The sequence below is a fragment of the Hipposideros armiger genome, unplaced genomic scaffold, assembly GCF_001890085.2.
Source record: "Hipposideros armiger isolate ML-2016 unplaced genomic scaffold, ASM189008v1 scaffold_5, whole genome shotgun sequence".
Taxonomy (NCBI): domain Eukaryota; kingdom Metazoa; phylum Chordata; class Mammalia; order Chiroptera; family Hipposideridae; genus Hipposideros; species Hipposideros armiger.
The window spans coordinates 747,941-767,781 of record NW_017731355.1 but is presented as its reverse complement, the minus strand read 5'-3'; the positions used below and the strand labels follow the sequence as shown (position 1 = coordinate 767,781).

At 38.4% G+C, this 19,841-nt stretch overlaps 1 protein-coding gene across 3 annotated transcripts in view; it reads left to right on the top strand.

Moving 5' to 3' along the window:
* The window catches only part of SYT16 (synaptotagmin 16), a 210,288-nt gene that overhangs the window by 129,313 nt on the left and 61,134 nt on the right, over positions 1–19,841 (top strand). Inside the window, exon 2 of one of the 3 annotated variants that reach the window (XM_019644410.1) lies at positions 579–1,167. The exons of the other annotated variants lie outside the window; for them this stretch is intronic. Coding sequence (XP_019499955.1) covers positions 645–1,167 — 523 coding nt within the window. The 5' untranslated portion in view covers positions 579–644. The remainder of the gene's footprint in view (positions 1–578; positions 1,168–19,841) is intronic. 3 annotated transcript variants of the gene reach the window in all.

Below are 19,841 nucleotides of genomic sequence, written 5' to 3'. Positions count from 1 at the left end.
TAATTTCTAGAAATTGCATGAAAATATAAAATCCTACTTTAAGATTTGTTAAAAGCTTTTGAATTCCAGGCACACACTTCCTTTGCAAGGATAAATCTGTGTGTTGTGAAGTAGAGATGCTTATTAGCCTGCTCTCTGAGATCTGCAGGTTTGTAGAGGAAGCATCCAACCTTTCTTGTATTTTGAAATGTCATATCCAATTGCCTTTTAATGAAGATTCGTTTACTCTTGTCACTTTGTTAGGTTTGGTCTATGGGGATGACTTCTCTCAGTTCACGTAAACAAAGTAATGGAAGTTTTTGCACATGTCTGTGGAGGTGATTAGGCATTGTAGTCATTTATGTTTCAACTTTCACAGTCATTATTATTTAGCTGCCTTAAGATTTCAGTGATGATCTCTTTTTGTCCCTAATTGCTGTTTGACACTGATTTTAGGCATTTGGTGATGGGTCTGAGGTTGTAACTTTAACAGGTGTAAGTATTTCTTTCCTCTGTTTCAGCTGAGAAGTTTTGAGAGTGAAATATTCACAGCCATTAAGAGATCTTCAATTTAATTTCTCATCATGCTTGTTCTATAGTTCATATTAAATCCAGAGTACCGAAGGACCTGAACGCCTGGACTGTTAGACGTCAGATAGCTGGCCATGGTGTTGGCCATGGCATCTCAGGATGCTCAGAACTTCTTCCAGCCTCTGTCTTCCTGGATATCTCGGGCATACGAAGCTCTCCAGCAAGCAGGAGGTGTGTTATCTGCCTCGCTGGTTAACGTAAGCAGACAAGACTCTACATTGAGTGACAAGCTAGACCAGGACTTAGATGATATTCAGATTCAGGAAACTTACTTTGAAGATGAAGAACCAAGCAATGATCAGAGTCAAGAGGACACACATTCCTTGTTTCTTGAAGTGGATCACTTCTCCTGTTGTAATAGTGATTTGCAGGACTCTGCTCAAAGTTCAAGCCCTAGACTTAGCCAACATGCAAAGGACTCACAGTCCGTAGTGCCCCAGTGGCCCAATCAGACCCTTGATGACCCAAAGCCACCTCATGTGCTTTCTTCTATTGCTGAGGAAGAATATCAACTTGAAAAGCAAAGAAGTGGCCTTCAACGTGGCTTTGAGAGCCAGCTCTCTGGTATTTTAGAAAATGTTAATGGAGAAAAGCAAGGTAAGCTAGCCAGTCACCATTTCCTCTGCCTTCTTCCAAAGGACATTTCTAATCCTTTTATTTCGATTTGTTTTAGTTGTCATATGAATTTTATTTTCTCTCTCTTATACCTTTACATACACTGGCTTCTAACTGAGAGATGTAATCTGTAGGGATATTTTCAATATATCACACTTTGGAAAATCCATGTTTGTGGCCTCTATATTCCAAAACAATAGTTCTGAGCAAGTGAAATGGTGAAAATGAATCTGTGGGTTCTGTTTGAGAAGCCCCTTGTGCATATGTCATTCTTTTAAAAAATATCTTTTAAATTGTTCTTTTTTCCCCCACTAGGTTAGGAATCTCTAGATGTTACTATATTATTCAGTGTGAAATTCCTGTGCAAAAAGCCATCCTTGTTGCAAAATTTTTAGTTGATAACACTTCAAGAACACTTCTCACAGTGTTTCACTGAGACATGATGTGAGATGACAGCAGATAGAAATCTTTGAAATGAGAATAGCTTGGTTTTCTTTAGCCTTGAACGGAAAGGACATATTTAAGACAAACTGCCTATAAAGCTTTATCCTGTCATAACTGAGCATATAATGGGCCTTCAATAAATGTATGATGAATATGGTGAAACTGTAATTAGCTTTGTAAAAGCAGCTGTAGTATGTTTTGGCACACATTTTTCATACTTCTAATACTTTAAGCCTAAATCAGGACATTCCATCCGGCTGAGGGATAGAGAGGTACATGATATGCAGAGAAAGGTGTTTGGTGTGTATATGTGATTTGTTGTTGTAATACATACATAGCTCATGGAGACGATTGGATTTTTTATGTAATATAAAGGTGAAGTAATTCTCTTTTTCTTCCGGGGAGCAGACATTTCTGGAATACTTCATTATCTCTTCATCTATATTCATGATTGCTCTTAGCTTTATCTTTTTAAGGAAATGTTATATGCAGATATATGAAGTCTTGGAAAATGAGGAAACAATTTCATATTTTTTCTATAGTGCTTCCTTGATACTCTTACCCAAATTAAAGTAACACTAAATGCTAGAATAAATTGGTGAAAACAAGGTAGGCTGATGTTCTTTCTGAAACTAATAAACTAAATAAGAACAATTTCAAATGTTTTAAAATTATCTGTAGAGATAAGTCTAGAAATATCTGAGCAACCAATAGGATTTCTTAGATTTGATTTGAAATTTCTATTCCTATTTTAGAAAATTCTTGCTAAAGTTGAACTATGTTTAACACTTGCTTTTGTTAATTTTTGTAATTGTAATAATCTAATAGCAGTAAAACAGTTGTGTTTATTTATTCAGGAGATGTTTATTCACTATTAATACATTGTAGCCAGAAGGTAGGGGCCACGTTACAGATTCATTTCTGTATCTTTAACATCAAGCACAATGTTAGGTATAGTTTTTCTTTTATGAATTGTGCTTTTGGTATTGTATCTAAGAAATCTTTGTGTAACCCAGGACCCCAGGGATATTTTTCCTATGGCTTATTCCAGAAATTTTAAAGTTATGGGTTTTACATTTAGAGCTATGATTCATTTTCAGGTAATTTTTTATATAATGCAAGATATGGATTGAGGTTTCTCCCACATCCCATATAGATGTTCAACCACCCCTACACCATTTGTTGAAATGACTGTCCTTTCTCTATTAGATGCTTGGACATCATTATCAGAAACCTATTATCTATATATGTATGGGTCTGTTTCTGAACTCTATATTTTCCCATTAATCTATATTTGTATTCTTTCTCCAATAGTGATCACTGTCTTGATCACTATATCTTTATAATTAGTCTTGAAATCAGGTAGTGTGAGCCCTCTAACTTTATTATATTTTAAAGAATGTTTTGGCCATGCTAGTTTGTTTGCTTTTCCATATAATTTTCAGAATAAGCTTATTGATTTTTATAAAAATTTTTGTGGGGAATTTGATTGGAATTGTGTTGAATTCATAGACTAGTTTGGAAAGAATGACATACTAATAATATTGTGTTTTTCAATCCATGAACATGGTGTATCACTTATTTATTTATTCCTTAAATTTTTTCATCAGTTTTGTAGTTTCTAGCATATAGGTCACCTATGTATTTTGTTAGATTTATACTTAAGTATTTTTTTGAATACTATTGTAAATAAGACTTTCATAATTTATAATTTCTGATTGCTACTTGCTAGTATATAGAAATAATACTGATTTTTGTATAATAACCTTGTATTATCACTGATTAGTCCTAATAGATTTTTTTGTAGCTATTTTGGTATTTTCTATATAGACAACAATGTAATCTGTGAGAAAAATGACAGTTTTATTTCTTCCTTTTTGATATCTATGTCTATTATTTTTTTTCCTGACTGATTACACTATATTATCAGTTTGAGTGATGGAAGTGGGTATCTTTGCCTTGATCCTGAGCTCAGTGGAAAAGCTTTGTTTTTCACTATTACTTAGTACTTAGGTGTAGGTTTCTGTAGAGGCTCTTTATTATATTGAATAAACTTCCCTTTTATTTCAGTTTGTTGAGAGTTTTTATCAAAAAGGATGTTGAATTCTGTCAAATGCTGTTTTGCATCTATTGAGCAGATGATATGATTTTTTTCTTGTTTAGAGTGTTGAAATGAATTATACTGATAAATTTTTGAGTGTTTAGTCTTACCTACTTGGGATAAAATCCATTTGATCATGGCATATTATTCTTTTAATATATTGCTGGATTTGATTTGCTAATATTTTGTTGAGGGTTTAAACTATTTTCATTACGGATATTAGTCTGTAGTGTTCTTTTCATGTACTACTTCTGTTTGGTTTTGGTATCTGGGTAATGCTGGCCTCATAAAATGAGTTGTGAGATGTTTCTCCTTTTTTATAATCTGGAAAAATTTGTGTTCAATTAGTACTATTTATTTATTAAACGTTTGCTTAAATTTTCCTGTGAAGCCAACTGAGCTTGGAATTTTATTTTATTTTTTGTTGTGGGAAGATTTTGAAGTACAAATTTAATTTCTTTAGTATGAATAGGAATATTCAAGTTATATGTCTTTTTTAATTATTAGTTTCAGGTGTACAAAACAACATAGTGGTTAGATATTTATGTCCCTCACAAAATGATCACCCCAATACGTCTGTTACCCATCTGACACTGTCCATAGTTATTAGAATATTATTGACTATATTCCCTTTGTTGTACATTATATCCTGTGACTATTTGTTAAAATTACAGTTGGCGTTCAATATTATTTTATATTAGTTTCAGGTGTACAGTGTAGACGTTAGACATTCATATACTTTATGAAGTGATCCCCTTGATAAGTCCTTTTCTTAAGTGATTTCTGGCAGTTTTCATTTTTCAAGGATTTGTTTTCATTTTATGTATGTTGTTAAATTAACGGACATAGTATTTTCTGGTTATCATTTTAATGTTTGTAGGGTTTATAGTAATCTCCCTCTTTATTGCCTGATATTGGTAATTGGTCTTTTATTTGTGGGAGGTTTTGTCTGTCTGGGTAGAGGATTAATACGGTTTTCCCTAAAAGGGGTTCTGTAATGCCTGAGAGATAGCTACATAATAACAAGTCCTATAAAAACGTTTGTTTCAAGTTACAATAATTATGTACATGATTACTTTGGGGATGATTTTGCCATAGGTGATATGGAAAGCTTCCACGGAGCAGGTGATGTAGGACTGCCAACTGTGAGCACAGTCAGGATTTAATAGGTGGATGGAGAGAGAAAGGCATTCCAATTGGAGGAAATGGAGTGAGCACAGACACGTGGGCAAGCCCGACATTTTCAGGGATGGATCATGAGGCTAGAGCTTAGGCTGCAATTGGGAAGGTCTTTGCTTTTTGTGTTAAGGGTTTAGCTTTTATCCTGTAAGCATCTGGGAATCTCAAAAACAGGTTAATCAAGGGTGACATGAACAGAGGTCTGTTTTAGAAGGATCACTGTAGCATCAGTTTGGAGGCTAAACTGGAGGAAAAAATATATGTCAGGAAGCTATTATAGTCGCTTGTAAGAAGAAACAGTAAGACAATATGAATATATAAGGAGAATGAGTTGTCATTTTGATGTTACTCCCCCAAAAAGACACCTCAAAAGAAAGTTTTAGCCAGGGCTCTGGCACGGCAATGAGGCACTGGCTTATTTCTGCTAGGTGGAGGCAGAAGTCCAGGTTTCCCTCCTGGCTTCCTTTAACCCTTGCAGGGCTGCTCCCAATTAATGCTGTGTTGGAAGGTCCATCTCCCCATGTGGTCTCCAATAAAACCAAGCTGAGGTTAGCCTTATTGCTGTTGGGTGAGGATGAAAATCCTGAGTCTCCACTCAATGTCCTCTGACACCACCCAAGGGGAAGGGGCAGGGTGCCTCATTACTTCCAGGTGGGGGTCCAGGCTCCACATGTGATGTCCTCTGATACTGTGGTGGTGCAGGGTGTTCATTACTGGCCAACAAGCATGAAAGTCCTAGATCCCTACATGGCCTTCTCTGGTACCCCACAGTGGGGGTATTGGGGTGACTCATTACAGCCTGGTGAGGGTGGAAGTCTAGGCTTCCTACTTGGCCTTTGCTGTTGTAGGGGAAGGTGGGGAACACAATTTTTTTCTGTGCTGTTTGTCTGGAGTGGACATTTATTGTCTCAAAATTTTCTGTTTTGCTAGACTGCCCCTTCCCTGGTCCTTTACCTAGGGAGAGCAAGCTTTTTTAAGCACCCACCCCCGCCCCTTTCGGTGCCTATTAGCATTTCTGGGTTGTCAGCTTCACCAGCTTCAAGTCTGACGTATATGAGGCAAAAGTGCCTAGGGCACTCACCGCCATGTTGTCCTTTGAATCCCATGGTCCCTAGCCAGTCTGTCTTCTTCTCTGCAAAGTTCAGTCTTCTTATCATTGTTTTATCTACAATGTCTAGGGTTTTTGGTTGTCAGTAGGGGGAAGAAGGTGGAAAAGAACATCTATCTTCCTGGAGTGAAAGTCATCAAATTAGTCTTGAATAGCATCATGATTTTAAATCTCACCACTTCTTTCCATTTCACAGTGAGAATGAGAACAATAGAAAATGATAAAGGGTAGTATGTATGCCTAAGTAAATACGGGGAGAAACATTTCTCTGTAAAGAGAGGTCTTGTATCATGGCCCTTCTCGGTCAATAAAGTATTTATTGAATGCCTACCATGTACAGAGCACTGTGGGGAATGGACAGGTATATACAAGGATAAGCCATGGGCGCCCCTCATATTATTGAACAGCTTGTACCATTTGTTTAATACGTTCCAGAAGATGCAAACATGTTTTTGATGTCCTGGCTCTTTGGTGGCAGTGGGGGTTGGGAATACAGCAGAGACCTAGAAGGAGACAGTCCCCTTGTTCCAATTCACACATGACTTTATAGATGGAAGAGTTTTACTAAGTTGCCTCTAGGGAGCGTCCCGTTCTCTCTCTCCCTAATGTGACATAGCTCACTAATTTACTTCAAATGCCTATAGCAAATGAACAAAAGCTCTTATTCCTTTCTTTCCTTAAAATATTTAAATACCTCAGGGCCCTATGAAACTAGGATAAGGGACTGGACTCTCAGCTCTATGAATGTTAAAACACATTTTTTAAAATTTTTTATTTTACCTGCTGGTTAAGTCTTAAATTATCTTTACATGCTCATTTTTCCCTTTATACCAAGGGATCATATGAGCCACAGTGCATGGGCTGCTTTGCAGTCTATTAAAGAGATGTATTTGGAGATACAGTAGAAAAAGGAAGCATTTTAATCAGTGATTTATATGCACTTTTTCAAAAGACTTGTCAAGCCTGCTTTTCCCATTTAACCTTGAATTCTTTTCATAACGTTGTGTCTTGATTTTATGTTCCTTAATGTGCCATATTTTTCTCCACAATAGATTTTAAGCTAAATTGGCCCAAAACAAGAGGGATGCTGAATGCTTTTTGTAACCATGGAAACATTTCTGGGCACTTACTGAGGACCTGGTTGCCAATAGTAATGTAACAGAGAAAATAGATGCACTTCGTTTAGCAGTCGCCTATGATTAAGAGGCAGATAGACTTCTTATAGTGCCATCTCAAGACTGGCTTTTCAGTGTAAAGACCCAAATCCAAAACACCAAATTCTCAGCCAAGAAGCAATTACGACACCTTTGATCTGTGATGGGAGGGAGTTCTAATTGCATTTAAAAATCATCTTTGTTTTCAGTTTTTCACCTTATACCTTTTTTTAAAATTTATTTTTGAGGCTGTTTTTTTAAACCACATGTATTTATTTCTAAGAAATACCCTTACTGTTTCCTGAAATAGCCTGTTAATGGAATTCATGTGTTCAAGGATACTGACATACAGAACTTTAGAAACACTCTGGTTACGTGGAATGTCTTTCAAAAGTACAACAGTAGGCTTTGAAATCAGGGCGATAGAATTTGGCTTTTCAATCAGATTACGAGGTTAAGATGACATGGAAGGGAGAACCCTACCATGTTCGTAGCTGCTGGTTGGTCACAAGCTTTTACGGATTGAAGGTATTTTGTTCTGTCGATGTTCTTAGGATAGCCTTTGGCCATTGAGATTAAATGGTATCAGTCAGTAAAATACAGTTGATTTATAAGTCATACAGGCTTTATTGCCTTTCTATAGGGCATGTTACTGCACATAAAACATTGCATCCTGCCTTTCCTTTATTCGCAGTACTGGCACCTGGCTTTTTCTTTGCTCAGTGCTTTCTTGAAAGTAAACCTATCCCCGGTTGAATTTATCTTCATTGGTTAGTCCTTTATTTGATAGCATTTGCCATCATGTTCCTTGGTGATGCAGAATGGTCCATTTTAGGATTCTGCAAAAATCTTCAAAATGTGTTTTCTAAAAGCTTTATGAAGTTAATTTTCTTGATAGGTTGACTTGCGCATTTTAAAAAAAGCTAGTTATTCATGAATATGCTAAGAGCTGACATTTAAGACAAGGAGATTGTTGCCATTGTTATTTGTTTTGCAATTTTGTGTCATTTTTAAAGGAAATATCAGACGTGTAACAAAATCCTGTATGGACAGATATTAGAACGTGTAACTAGTACAAATGGTCAATTTTACCTGAATTCCGGGTGTTATTATAATAGATGCTGGAACATTTTTAAGGACAAGTTTAAAATGAGAAAATAATTTCCCATTCTTACCATCATTAGGAATGATTTAGGAATTAGAGGTAAGTTACACTGCAAATAAGCTTAAATTCCATTTTAGCGATTCCCGAGGCACCAAAAAGTTTCCTTTAAAAATGGAATTACTTGATAATACAAAAGCTCAGGAATGTCTCTTTCCTGCAATTATAGCCTAATGGGGAGGAAGCTGGAGCCAGGTAGGAACTGTAAACTTAGTAAGACCTTTTTTTCTGTATTTTGTTTATTTTGTTTCTTCTTGTTTGAGGGAGAGCCTTACCTGTGTGCTTGTGTGTTGTTTATCTTTTTAAATACCATAGAGATATTATCCTCTTCCCTTCTTTTAATCTCCCTTCTTTGGTAAATCCCCTTTCTCCCTCTCCTGGTACTCTTTTTTTTAAAGATTTTTATTGGGGAATTGGGGGGAGGGGAACAGACAAGTTGCTGTCCTTTTGTTCTTCAGTCTAGTTGTGGAGGACGTTGCTTCACTGGTCCAAGTTGGCACCATCATTGCGCACTTCCCGGGTGAGGCAGATCAGTCGCGGGCTTCTGGACGGCTGCTCACAGCGGCTGCTGGCCGCTCACGCCGGCTGCTGGCTACACATGGTAACCCATGGCAACCCACTGCCATAGGGACTGCAGCCTACGCCGCCGACGGCGCAGTCGGCGACGGCGATGGCGACGGCGCCTCACGGCAGCCCAGCTCCAGGTTGAGCTGTTGTTCAGCATCTTAACTGTGGAGGGCAGTGTCACTGGCCCTCATATGTGGGATCCGAACCGGGGCCCTCTGGCATCCCAAGCCAGTTCTTAACCATCGCGCCACTCGGCCGGCCCTCCTGATACTCTTTTCCAATATCCACCCCAGAGGAGAGAGAGTCTTGTTTCTGAAAAGGAGCCTTGTAATGGAGAGAGTTTGTGAGATGCGATTATAAGTTTCTGTTCCCTTTGGGTTCTTGTTAATTCTGCTCAGGGGTGGTCTAGGCCATTGCTAATGGAGTTTTTAGTGCCATTTACATTTCCTAGTTTTTAAATTTATGAAACATTTCAAAAACATAGAAAAAATATCACGTGATATGACAAATACCCACAAACCCACCATTTAGCTTTGTCAAATCTTAACATTTTTCCATATTTAATTCAGATTTATTTTAAAGAAGCCATCTAGAACAGATATAATTGGAGTTCCCTGAGAGTCCTATCCATTCTTATATTGATCTAACTTTCATTCTTATGAACATCTAATTTATTTCCAAATTTTCACTATTACAAATAACTCTGCAATGTGAATAAATATATCTTTGAGCTCATATTCTGGAATTTATTTAGATGGGGTGTATGAAAGACACAGTCCTATTTTGAGCCTCTTTCTTTCACTAGGTAATTTCTTCCTGGGTTGGGTTTCCTTGAATAGATTCCCTTGCCCTCCCTCACTTTTTCTTAAGGTGCCTAAAACTGTTCTCTTTTCCCTGTAACCAAGAGAGTCATAATCAAAAGAGTATTTAAGTCATTAACAGAATCTGGAGGTGCCATATCTAGTCACTCCTTTTCATTCACCTTCCTCTGCCTATTCCTTAAATGTTGGTTTCCCTCTTACACGCCCTTCTGTGACTTCCATTTCAAATCTGCATCTCTAGCCTGGACCTTTCTCTTGAGCTCTGGGCTCATATATCCAATTGCCTTCACTTGGATGGTATCATGCATCTCAAATTCAACATGTTTAAAAACATAACTAATCATCTTCCTTTCTTATCTCTTTTCTGGAAATCCAGTCATCAAAGTAAGATAGGAGTTCTTTTTCTCTTTTTTTCTAGTTTCTTATCCCTCACACCTCCCCAACCCCGCTTATATATTTTTTTCAGTATGTACCAAATCCTATTGATTCTGTCTCAGCAATTTATCTTGTATCTGTCCAAGTCTTTCCTATCTCCTCTAGCTTAATCAGATATGTATCCCCTTCTGCTCAGTCTAGTTCAATAATGTTTTAACTAGTCTCTCTATTTTTATGTTCTTTCCATCTCTTATCCATCCTCTAGATTCCTCTCAGAATGTTGATTCTAAACTCTGCCTCGGATTTCGTATTTTCTCATACCAAATGCCTTTCAGCATGTCTTCCCTTTGAAAGATGCACAGCCGTCAATGACTTCGGCCCACTGCCTTCCAGCATCTGGAGATACCAAGCTCACTGCACACCCCAGCGTTTGGTTTCCTCTCCCTGCTCTGGCGCCTGCCTAGTGAAAGCTGCTCATCTTTCAGGAGTCATCTCAAGGATCATTTCCTCTAGGAAGCTCTCTTAGCCTATCCGTGCTGCTGTAACAAAATTGCTATAGACTGAGTGGCCTAAATAACACTTATTTCTCACATTTCTTGATGCTGGAGAGTCCAAGTTGAAGGTACCAGCAGATGCCGTTGTCTAGTGAGAGGTCACTTCCTGAATAATAAACAGCTGTCATCTCGCTGTGTCCTCAGATGGAGGAGGCAGCAAAGGAGCAATCCGAGGTCTCTTTTAAAAGGGCACTAATTCCATTCAGGAGGGCTCTACGCGTGTGACCTGATCACCTTCCAAAGCCCCAGCTCCTCATGCCATCACCTTACAAGTTAGGATTTCAACATGTGAATTTTGGAAGACACACACATTCCATTGATAACAGACGGCTTTTCCTATCGTCTTTCTCCAGCTTCTGTCATATTCCCCATATGAACCCCTCCCTGCCCACCCCTGCCTTTTTCTGGCAGTTATCTACGTATCTACTTCCCTTTCTGTGTTCCAATAGCATCTTGTATTCCTCAATGATATAGATTTTATATTGTATTTAACTCTTTTTTTGTTGTTGTTTTTTTAACAAGTGTACCCATCCAAATCTGTAGGCCCTTTGATGGAAGAACATTTAGCACAGCACCAGGAATAGTAATAAAAAAAAATGAATGACAATGAATGAACATAAACCTAACCTTAGCTGTCACCAGTATATCTCATTACCTTCAGGAAAATGATCAGCCTGGAAATAGCCTATGAGTAACTACAGATTACATATTGTTGGAAGAACTTAGTCAATAACACTCTCCAACTGTCTTAACACTTTTGACACTCTGTGTGGGAAGACAGGCAAAAAAAAAAAAAAAAGAGTGTCTTAAGGCTTGCCTTGACTTTCTCCACTCAGCATTACTGAGGACTTAAAAGACAAGTGAAAATGAATTGTGAGTGTTAGTGTGTTAGCCTTCATGTGTCGCGGTTCGTTGTTTCCCTGAGATACAGGGCAAGGCGCTCTGCGATTGAAGTAGGGAGCTCTGGTTGTCCAGAAGGGGCTACTGTGGCATCACCACGTGGAGCAGCTGTGAATGGGCCCATCTCAGGCAACTTGGCAATGGTGAAGCCATCACAACGTAGAGCCAACTGGTAAGTCCTGGCAGCCTCTCCTGAGCACGCACCAGGGACAGAAGATGAAGGGAACAGTGACTCTTCTTTGGCACTCCAGCAGTGGAAATGAAGTCATGTTTCAGTCCTCAGTGGCACAGACCCAAGTCATTTTCGAGAGGGATCTCCTTGTCAGGAAATTTTTAGCTAAGATGGGAGAGGTGGTACCAACAGAATACTGTTATTCAGTATTAGCACAGAAAAATATTTTGCTGGTTGTCAACTGAGTCTTTAAATTATTTCAACTACACCTTTGGTTTATACTTATGGCATTGATTATAATGGAATTCTTGTCAAACTGTAAGTATTTGACCCCCAAATGTGTTTCGGAAACTGCTGCGATTTTATGTTATGCGTTAACTTTGTCTTTTTATTTCTGAGGTACATGTTTGAGTTTCTCTGCTAGACTGTATAAACGCCTTAGAACAGGGACCATGCATTGACCTTCCCTGTATCCCATCACCACTATGTTTGCGCTGTGACTTTCATATGTTAGATTCACAATATATGTTTCATTAAGTAAGCTGGTGGGAATGTTTAACTTAACATGTTCTGGCGTAGCTTTATTAGGCAAAATGGAAGACTCTGGGGACATGTCGAAAGAATACTTGTTTGCCTCTTTCGGCTTGTTCTGTATTCAAGAATTTTTGAAATGTGGGGATTTAAAAATAGAAAGTTTATGGAAAACTGATATTCATTAAATATCTGTTTTATTAATAATTCTTTAAAGGTCCCAATGTTACATTTTTGTTGTAAGAATATAAATGTTTGTTCCTACTTGACTGGTCAGTCCCCCCTGCTCGCTCTCTCCCTGACCTCTAGCTGTCATCACGATCCAAGGCCCAGCCTTTGGACTTGTTTCTCTCCCTACTCTCATCACATCTCAAGGTTTTAAATAACATTCATAGGCTTATGAGTCTACAGCCTACTCTAGAACTATCCAAGTGCTTGCTAGCAACTATTTGGATGTCTGTTGGACATCTCAGATACAATATGTCCAAATCTGAATTTCTGATCTCCTCTCAAAATCATACACTTCCCACAATCTTGCCTATCTTGAAATAGCAACTTCATCCTTCCAGCTTCTCAGGCCAAAAATCTTGGAGCCATCATTCACACCTTTCCCTTTTTTCCCTACGTATAATCCATCAGCAAATCCTATTGGCTCTACCATAAAACTGTATCTAGAATCAGGCTTTCTTCTCACTATGCCTGCTACCCTAGTGCTTTAAGCAACCATTATCTTTCCCCTGTGTTATTAAACTTACCTCCTAATTGATTTCTCTGTATCCACCTTTCCTCTCTCATATGATCTGTTGTCAACCCAGTGCTCAGTGTTCCCTTTAAAACTTAAGTTAGAGCGTGTCATTTCTTCGCTGTCAATAGTTTTCAGCTCATTTAGAGTACAAGACAGAGCCCTTTCAGTGGCTACAAGGTCCATAGTAATCTAGCCCCATTCGGCCTCTCTGACCTTACTCTACTCTTTTACCCCTTGCCCACGCTGTTTCAGCAACTCTGGCCGCCTCAGATCTTCCTCTAGAACACCAGCTTGTGCTCCTTTTTCAGAGCTATTGCACGAATTGTCTCCTCTGCCTTGAATGGGGTCCTCCAGATGTCCCCAGCATTTGCTCCCTCACTTCCCTGAGGTCTTTGCTCAAATGGCTCCTCTCAAAGCTCTCCCTGATCACATGAATTTAAATGGTACCTCCCTCTACTCTCCAGCCAATCCTGTCTTCTACACCATTTTTTTTTCTCTACAGTACTTTTACTGTTTGACTTGTCTTGCTTATTTATTTGTGTCTATCTCCAGGAGGGCAGGCATTTTCATCCATTTCTTTCACAGGTGTATTCCCTGCATCTAGACATGTTTGCCTCATGGTGGAAAGAAAGAAGTATTTGTTGAATAAATGCATGAATACTTTTTGGTATTTGGTAAAACCTGTTTTCAAAGAGTTTATTCTGACAGGACTCACAAATTGCGTGGCTGAATTTGCCATGAGATGCTTTCAGGTTTGTAATAAGAGAAACTATATAAGCTATTGAAATGGAAGGACTGTGGCTTTTCTTCACTTTTCACCATGTATTAGAAAGAAGTACGCTAAAACTTTGATAGAAGAAATAATACTGTAGCAATATAAAAGACTTCCTTTTAAGGCTTCAATTTTAACAGATGATCCAGCAGAATTAGAATGTGCTTATTTCTTAAAAGAAGCTGGGAGCATGGAAGGAAATACACAGAGGAAGATATTTTATACCTTTCTCCTCATGGAACAAATCAGTTCCATTTTTGGAATGATCACAGTGAATCGTGTGTGTGAAGACTGAGGTCTTTGGAGCATCTGGGTTCAAATGCTAACAACCGCTGTTTCCTTGCTGTGTGAGTATTGGCAAATTACTTGACCTAAAGAGGCCTCTCTATTCTCATCTGTAACATGGGTTAGCAATATCTAGTTAAATGTGAGACACTGCAGCAAACCAGGCACAGAGACAGGCATGTAACCAACACGTTTTCTTTTTCTCAAATATTCTTACTCTTTTTTGGGGGTGGGGGGGGGTGGATAGGACAAGGGGTTATGCTCTTTTGCAAATTGAACATTGGCCTACAATCATAGGAGATGCTCCAGGCTCCCAGGTGTTTCTTTCCTCGGGATGCATTTGCAATCACAGTGAGTCTCCTTTGGCTAGCTGGCTATGTAATCAGGAAGTAGCTGGGGTAGAGTCTAAGTCATGGGAAGGAGAATGACCAGCTGAGGGGGCAGCAGCCTTCTCTCCTGGGGCCCCTGGTAAAGATGAGCTGCCCACGGCATCATTTCAAAGTGCTGATCCAACACCCTATTCTAAATGGTGGCCTGATCAGAGCCCATCAAAGAACACTATTGCTGTGTTGCAAACCTTGGACATAGGCAGCAGCGGGAATTGGTGAAAGGATTTTTTTTTTAAAATAAAGAAATCCTTTCACTTTTCTCTCCTTATTAGTTAGAAATACACTTGGGTTGGCAAAGGTAGAAGATTTTATCTGGGTCATTTCATAAATCACATTTAAAAGTTCCTGAAGAAATTGGCCTGACAATCTTAGAATTATTTTGCATTCTGAAAATTTCTTTATTTTGTGATTACTTATTTTAGTGGATTGTAAAGAAGTTTAGAGATTCTAAGACCCCTTAAAATCCTCACTGATTTATTTTTCTTAAAGAGTTTTTTCCCTTCTCTAGTAGACAGGTAAAAGTCAATTAACATATGACTTTACTCATGTTTACTATATGGTTTATACATATATTTTTTAATATCCCTATCACTTATTTCTTTTGCAGGAGAGCAGCTACAACCCTAGCACTTCTCTCACATTTTTTAAAGAAAAAAACAAAACAATATTTTATTCTTTTACAGATCTTTGGAGAGTTCCTAAATTTACCTGTATATTCGCCCAGAAATTCTTTAATTGAATTGAACTTGCAGGGATCAATTTCACTTTTCCTCATTTTCCAAGGGGTGAGGAGAGCAGGAGGTAATGGAGGTTTCCCTTCAGCTCCCAGAAAGCTTTCACATTTTCACTTCCGCCTCCACAATTTGTTTTCACCAATCAGCATCCCTGGCTCTGAGCAGAAACTGCGGACCCCGGGCTCGCCGGTCCTGGGCTCTGTCCACTCCGGACGCGTCTTTGTTTAAGCATGCGGAGTCTCTGCCAAGCTTAGCTAAAATTCCCAGTGGGCACCAGAAACCACTCAGGACCATGCCGGGTATCTCTAATTGAGTTGGAAATTTGGTCCTGACAGGTTCAGCGGCGAACATGGGCGAACATGGCCACCACGCTGATCTGGGACCCGGGGTCCCCAGCGCTGGTGCGCGCAGCTTGCGCCCCTTGGCGGTGACCGCTGGTTTGGAAATTGACACGGACTCCACCACTGTGTGTCTTTGCTGGAAACTGGAGTCTTGAATTCTCAGATGCAGGTGGTTTGAGAAAAAGAAAAGTTGTGAAGGTTCTTGTGAGAGGCGACATTTTATTCTGTCTTTGAGTGTGACCTGTTTGTGATTTTAAAAGGCGTGTCTACTGACAGTCCATGTTCGCGGCCTTCTCAGGGTTTTATTCATTCATTGTTGGGGGTTTTCTTCTTAATCTATCTCCCCCCCCCCAGAACCCTGCCCAAGAACTCATCTTGTATAACTTATTAAGCTTTTGTCATGTATTGCAAATATTTTTCCAAATATGCTATTATACAGTGTCAGTTGGTCATTTTTTTTGGGGGGGGGAGTGACAGTTTCATTGTTTTTATGTTCAGAATCACTCTAGAAAGTAAGAATAAAATCCCAAATCAATTTTCTATAAAGTCCCATTTTCTAAGGTATCACTCTGAAGCAGTAAGATGCCATGGTGAAATGAGCCAGAGAAATTTGGATTGGAATTATGGTCCAATCATTTATTTCTTATATAACCCTGGGGCAAATTATTTGGACTCTCTGGGTCTCAGTTTTCCCATCAATGTTACCTCCTAATTGTGCATATTTAGTGCATGCTGTATGCAAAGCATTTTTGGTAGTGTCTGGCCTGTAGTAAGTTCTTAGTGAACATTAACCATATAAAGTTCTGTCATTTGTATATTCAGCTACAATTTCTTTTAGCTTTTTTTGCACTCAGGGATGGCAGGTGTTGGGAGGGGCATTGTTTTTACATTTAACTTTTTAATCCCTTAGAAGTTCATTTTGGTATATGGTTATAAGATGAAGTACTAACTTGGAGATTTTTCTAATGGGCATTATTTTTCAAAGTACCATTTGTTGAGTAATTTCTTTCTTCTCCATTGATTTTTTTTTAAAAGCTGTAGAGTTCCCTTTATAATTTATCACGTTCTTCTGTGAATCTATTTTAAGGATGCCTTATCTAGTTCATTAGCTGCTGGTCAATTCTTGTTCTAGTACATAGGTTGGTGGGTTTCTTTTCCTTTTTTTGTGTGTTTTTATTTTATTGCAGTAACACATATCTAATGAAGTCCAGAGGTCTTACGTGCACAGTTTGAAGAATGTTTATGTCTCCAACCTTATAATTTTACCCACATCAAGTTAGATAGAGACCCCACACAGTTCCCTCATGCCTCCTGCCTAAGGTAATCACAGCTATAACTTCTATCAGCATAGGTTAAGAACACTTCTTTCCATTCCTAGTTTGTTTGGGGACAGAATAGATAGTTTTATTATATACTTTTAATTCACTTATTGAAACAACCACATGATTTTTTTCTCTCCTTTATTCTGTTACTGAGTGGATTATATTGGTTGATTTTCAAATGTTAAATAAACTAACTTCGCATTCTTGTAATAAACCCTACCTGATTATGATGTTAATCTTTTTATATATCAAGGGATTTGAATTTCAAATATCCTGATTATGGTTTCTCCATCTTTGTTCATGAGAGAGATTGCCCTATCATTTTCCTTTAGTAATGTCCTTTTCAGATTTTAGTATCAAGGTTCTGCTTGCCTCATCAGATGATTTGGGCAATGTTTGCCTCTTTTTCTATTCTATTATATAAGTTTGGTATTATTTCCTCTTTACAGTTGAGCAGATTTCACCAGTGAAACCATCTTTAACTGGAGTTTTCTTTGTGGAAGGAAATTAAGTGATTATTAAGTTTCTTTAATGGATAGTGGGTCTTTTAGGTTTTCTTCTTCTGTCAGATCTTTTCTAACGTGTAACTTTCCCTAATATATACATTGATGTTTCCTTAAAAATACTGCTTTAGTTACTTCTCACAGGTTTAATGTGTTGTATTTTTGTAATTAAGCTCACCATATTTTCTAATTTGTTCCAAATGTTTTTCTGGTTATCTTCTTTTTATTCATTTCTGGTGTAGCTTCCCTGTAGTCTCTCGTGATTACAGTCCTTTGAAATTTGAAATTTGTGATGCTTTTCTTTATGGCATAGCATACAGTCCATTTTTGGTACACATACCATATAAATTTGAAAAAAATACATATCATGAAGGTGTATATGTTATATATATATTCTCTATATTAGGGTAATTTATTAATCATGTTCAATTTTTTCTTTCTTTTTTATAAATTAAACCTTATTGGGGTGGCAGTTGTTAGTAAAGTTACATTGGTTTCAGGTGTACAATTCTGTAATACATCATCTTTGTATTACATTGTGTGTTCACCACCCGAGTAAGCCATTCATTGTACAGTAAAACCTTGGATTGCAAATAACTTGGTTTGCGAGTGTTTCACAAGATGAGCAACCATTTCTGATACATTTTAATGTGTTAAACAAGCGATGTCTTGCAATACGAGTAGTTTGTTTCCAGAACGAATTATGCTCAGAAACCAAGGTATTACTGTATTTGAGTCCAGATTTACATGCACTGCAGTGATCCTCTTAGAGGTGCCATTTCACTGATCACTGTCTTTTGGTTCTTGCATGCTTGATGTAATGACCTTGTATGCTTTGGGATTGTAGCTCTCCTTGACCTTCCTATTGAATCAGTCTCAGTTACCTGATTGGAAACACACCTCAGAAGTTTCAGGCAGCCATGTTTAACTGAAGTTTCTGTTCCTTCTGTCACTTCCCCAAATTGCTGGAAGAGAGCCTTTTTATTTCAGAGGGAATTTTGTACTTTGTGCAGCCAGTGCATTATTGAAAGGTTGTTCGTTTTTTTTTTTTTTTGTTTTGTTTTTTTAAGATTTTTTTTAATTGGGGAATTAGGGAGAGGGTAACAGTGTTGGGGAATCGGGGAAGGGAATCAGACAGGTAGACAAATTGCTGTTTTGTTCTTCGGTCTAGTTGTGGAGGACGTCGCCTCACGGGCCCATGTTGGTATGATCATTGTGCTCTTCCCGGGTGAGGCAATCGGTCGCTGGTTGTTGGTCGGCTGCTCACAGCGGCTCTGGGTAGCTCACACCGGCTACCAGCCACTCATGCTGGCTGCCAGCCACTCACGTAGCTCACTGCAGCCTCACTGCAGCCTATGCCGTCGCCGTTGACTCACAACAGCCCAACTCCAGGTCAAGCCGTTGTTCATCATCTTAGCTGTAGAGGGCAAGCATCACTGGCCCTCAATGTGGGATTTGAACCGCAGCCCTGCTGCTCAGAGCTGGTGCTCTCAAGCAAACTCTTAACCAGCGGAGCCACTCGGCCGGCCCCCGAAAGGTTGCTCGTTTTTATTGCAGACTTCTTTACTGCTAGGGGTTGTGTCAAATGTGAAATATGATTCCTTAGGAAGGAGGAACCTCAGAGTTTTATACACCACAGGGAGTTGTTATCCTTATCTCCTTAATACTGAAGGGTTTGACACTCCATCTGAGCATGTCTTTTTATACAGGTGCCATCATTATGCCTTTCCTAACAAGCTGGGCTTTGGAAGGCAGAATTTGCTCAATTTAATTGCCCTGAATGCCCTGAGTAGTCATTTATGTTTGGCCTCTGCCTTCCATTGGTTGTGTTGCAACTGTTTCATCAAATCCTCAAACACACAGTGGGTTGTGTACTGACGAGGTTATGTTGTACCATGTACTGGTAGTGGCGTTGATGGCGATTGTAATTGATGTCATTTCCTGAAAGCAGTTCTAAGTGCTTTATATATATTACATAATTTAATCCTCCCAACAATTCTATAAGTATTATTATTGACTCCTTTTTACAAAACAGGAAACTGAGGCACAGAGTATTTAAACCCAGGGTGACATAGCTAGTATATGGCAGAACAGGACTTGAACACTGGTAGTCTGGCTCTTAACCACAATGTTATGCTGCCTCTGTAAATAACCCATAGCATTCTTCTGTTCGTTTGAACTTTTAGGAAAGTTGGAGAATATTTTACATGAATTTTCATGTTAATCATAGTTGTAAAATAGAATTCAGAATTACTTGAAAAGACTGATTAAGGAGAACAGGTTTTATAATTGAATAGGAAAAGTTATCAAAGCGTTAACATCTTGAAAGGCTAAATAAAATCTTACGTTATTATTATAACCAGTGTTGAAATAAATATTCTTTCTTTAAAAAGTATACTATACTAATATTTTGGATTGGGCTTAAAAGGCAATTTAATAAGGGAACTTGAAAATTAATTTATTAATGTGAACTTTAAAGTACCAAGTATATAGACAG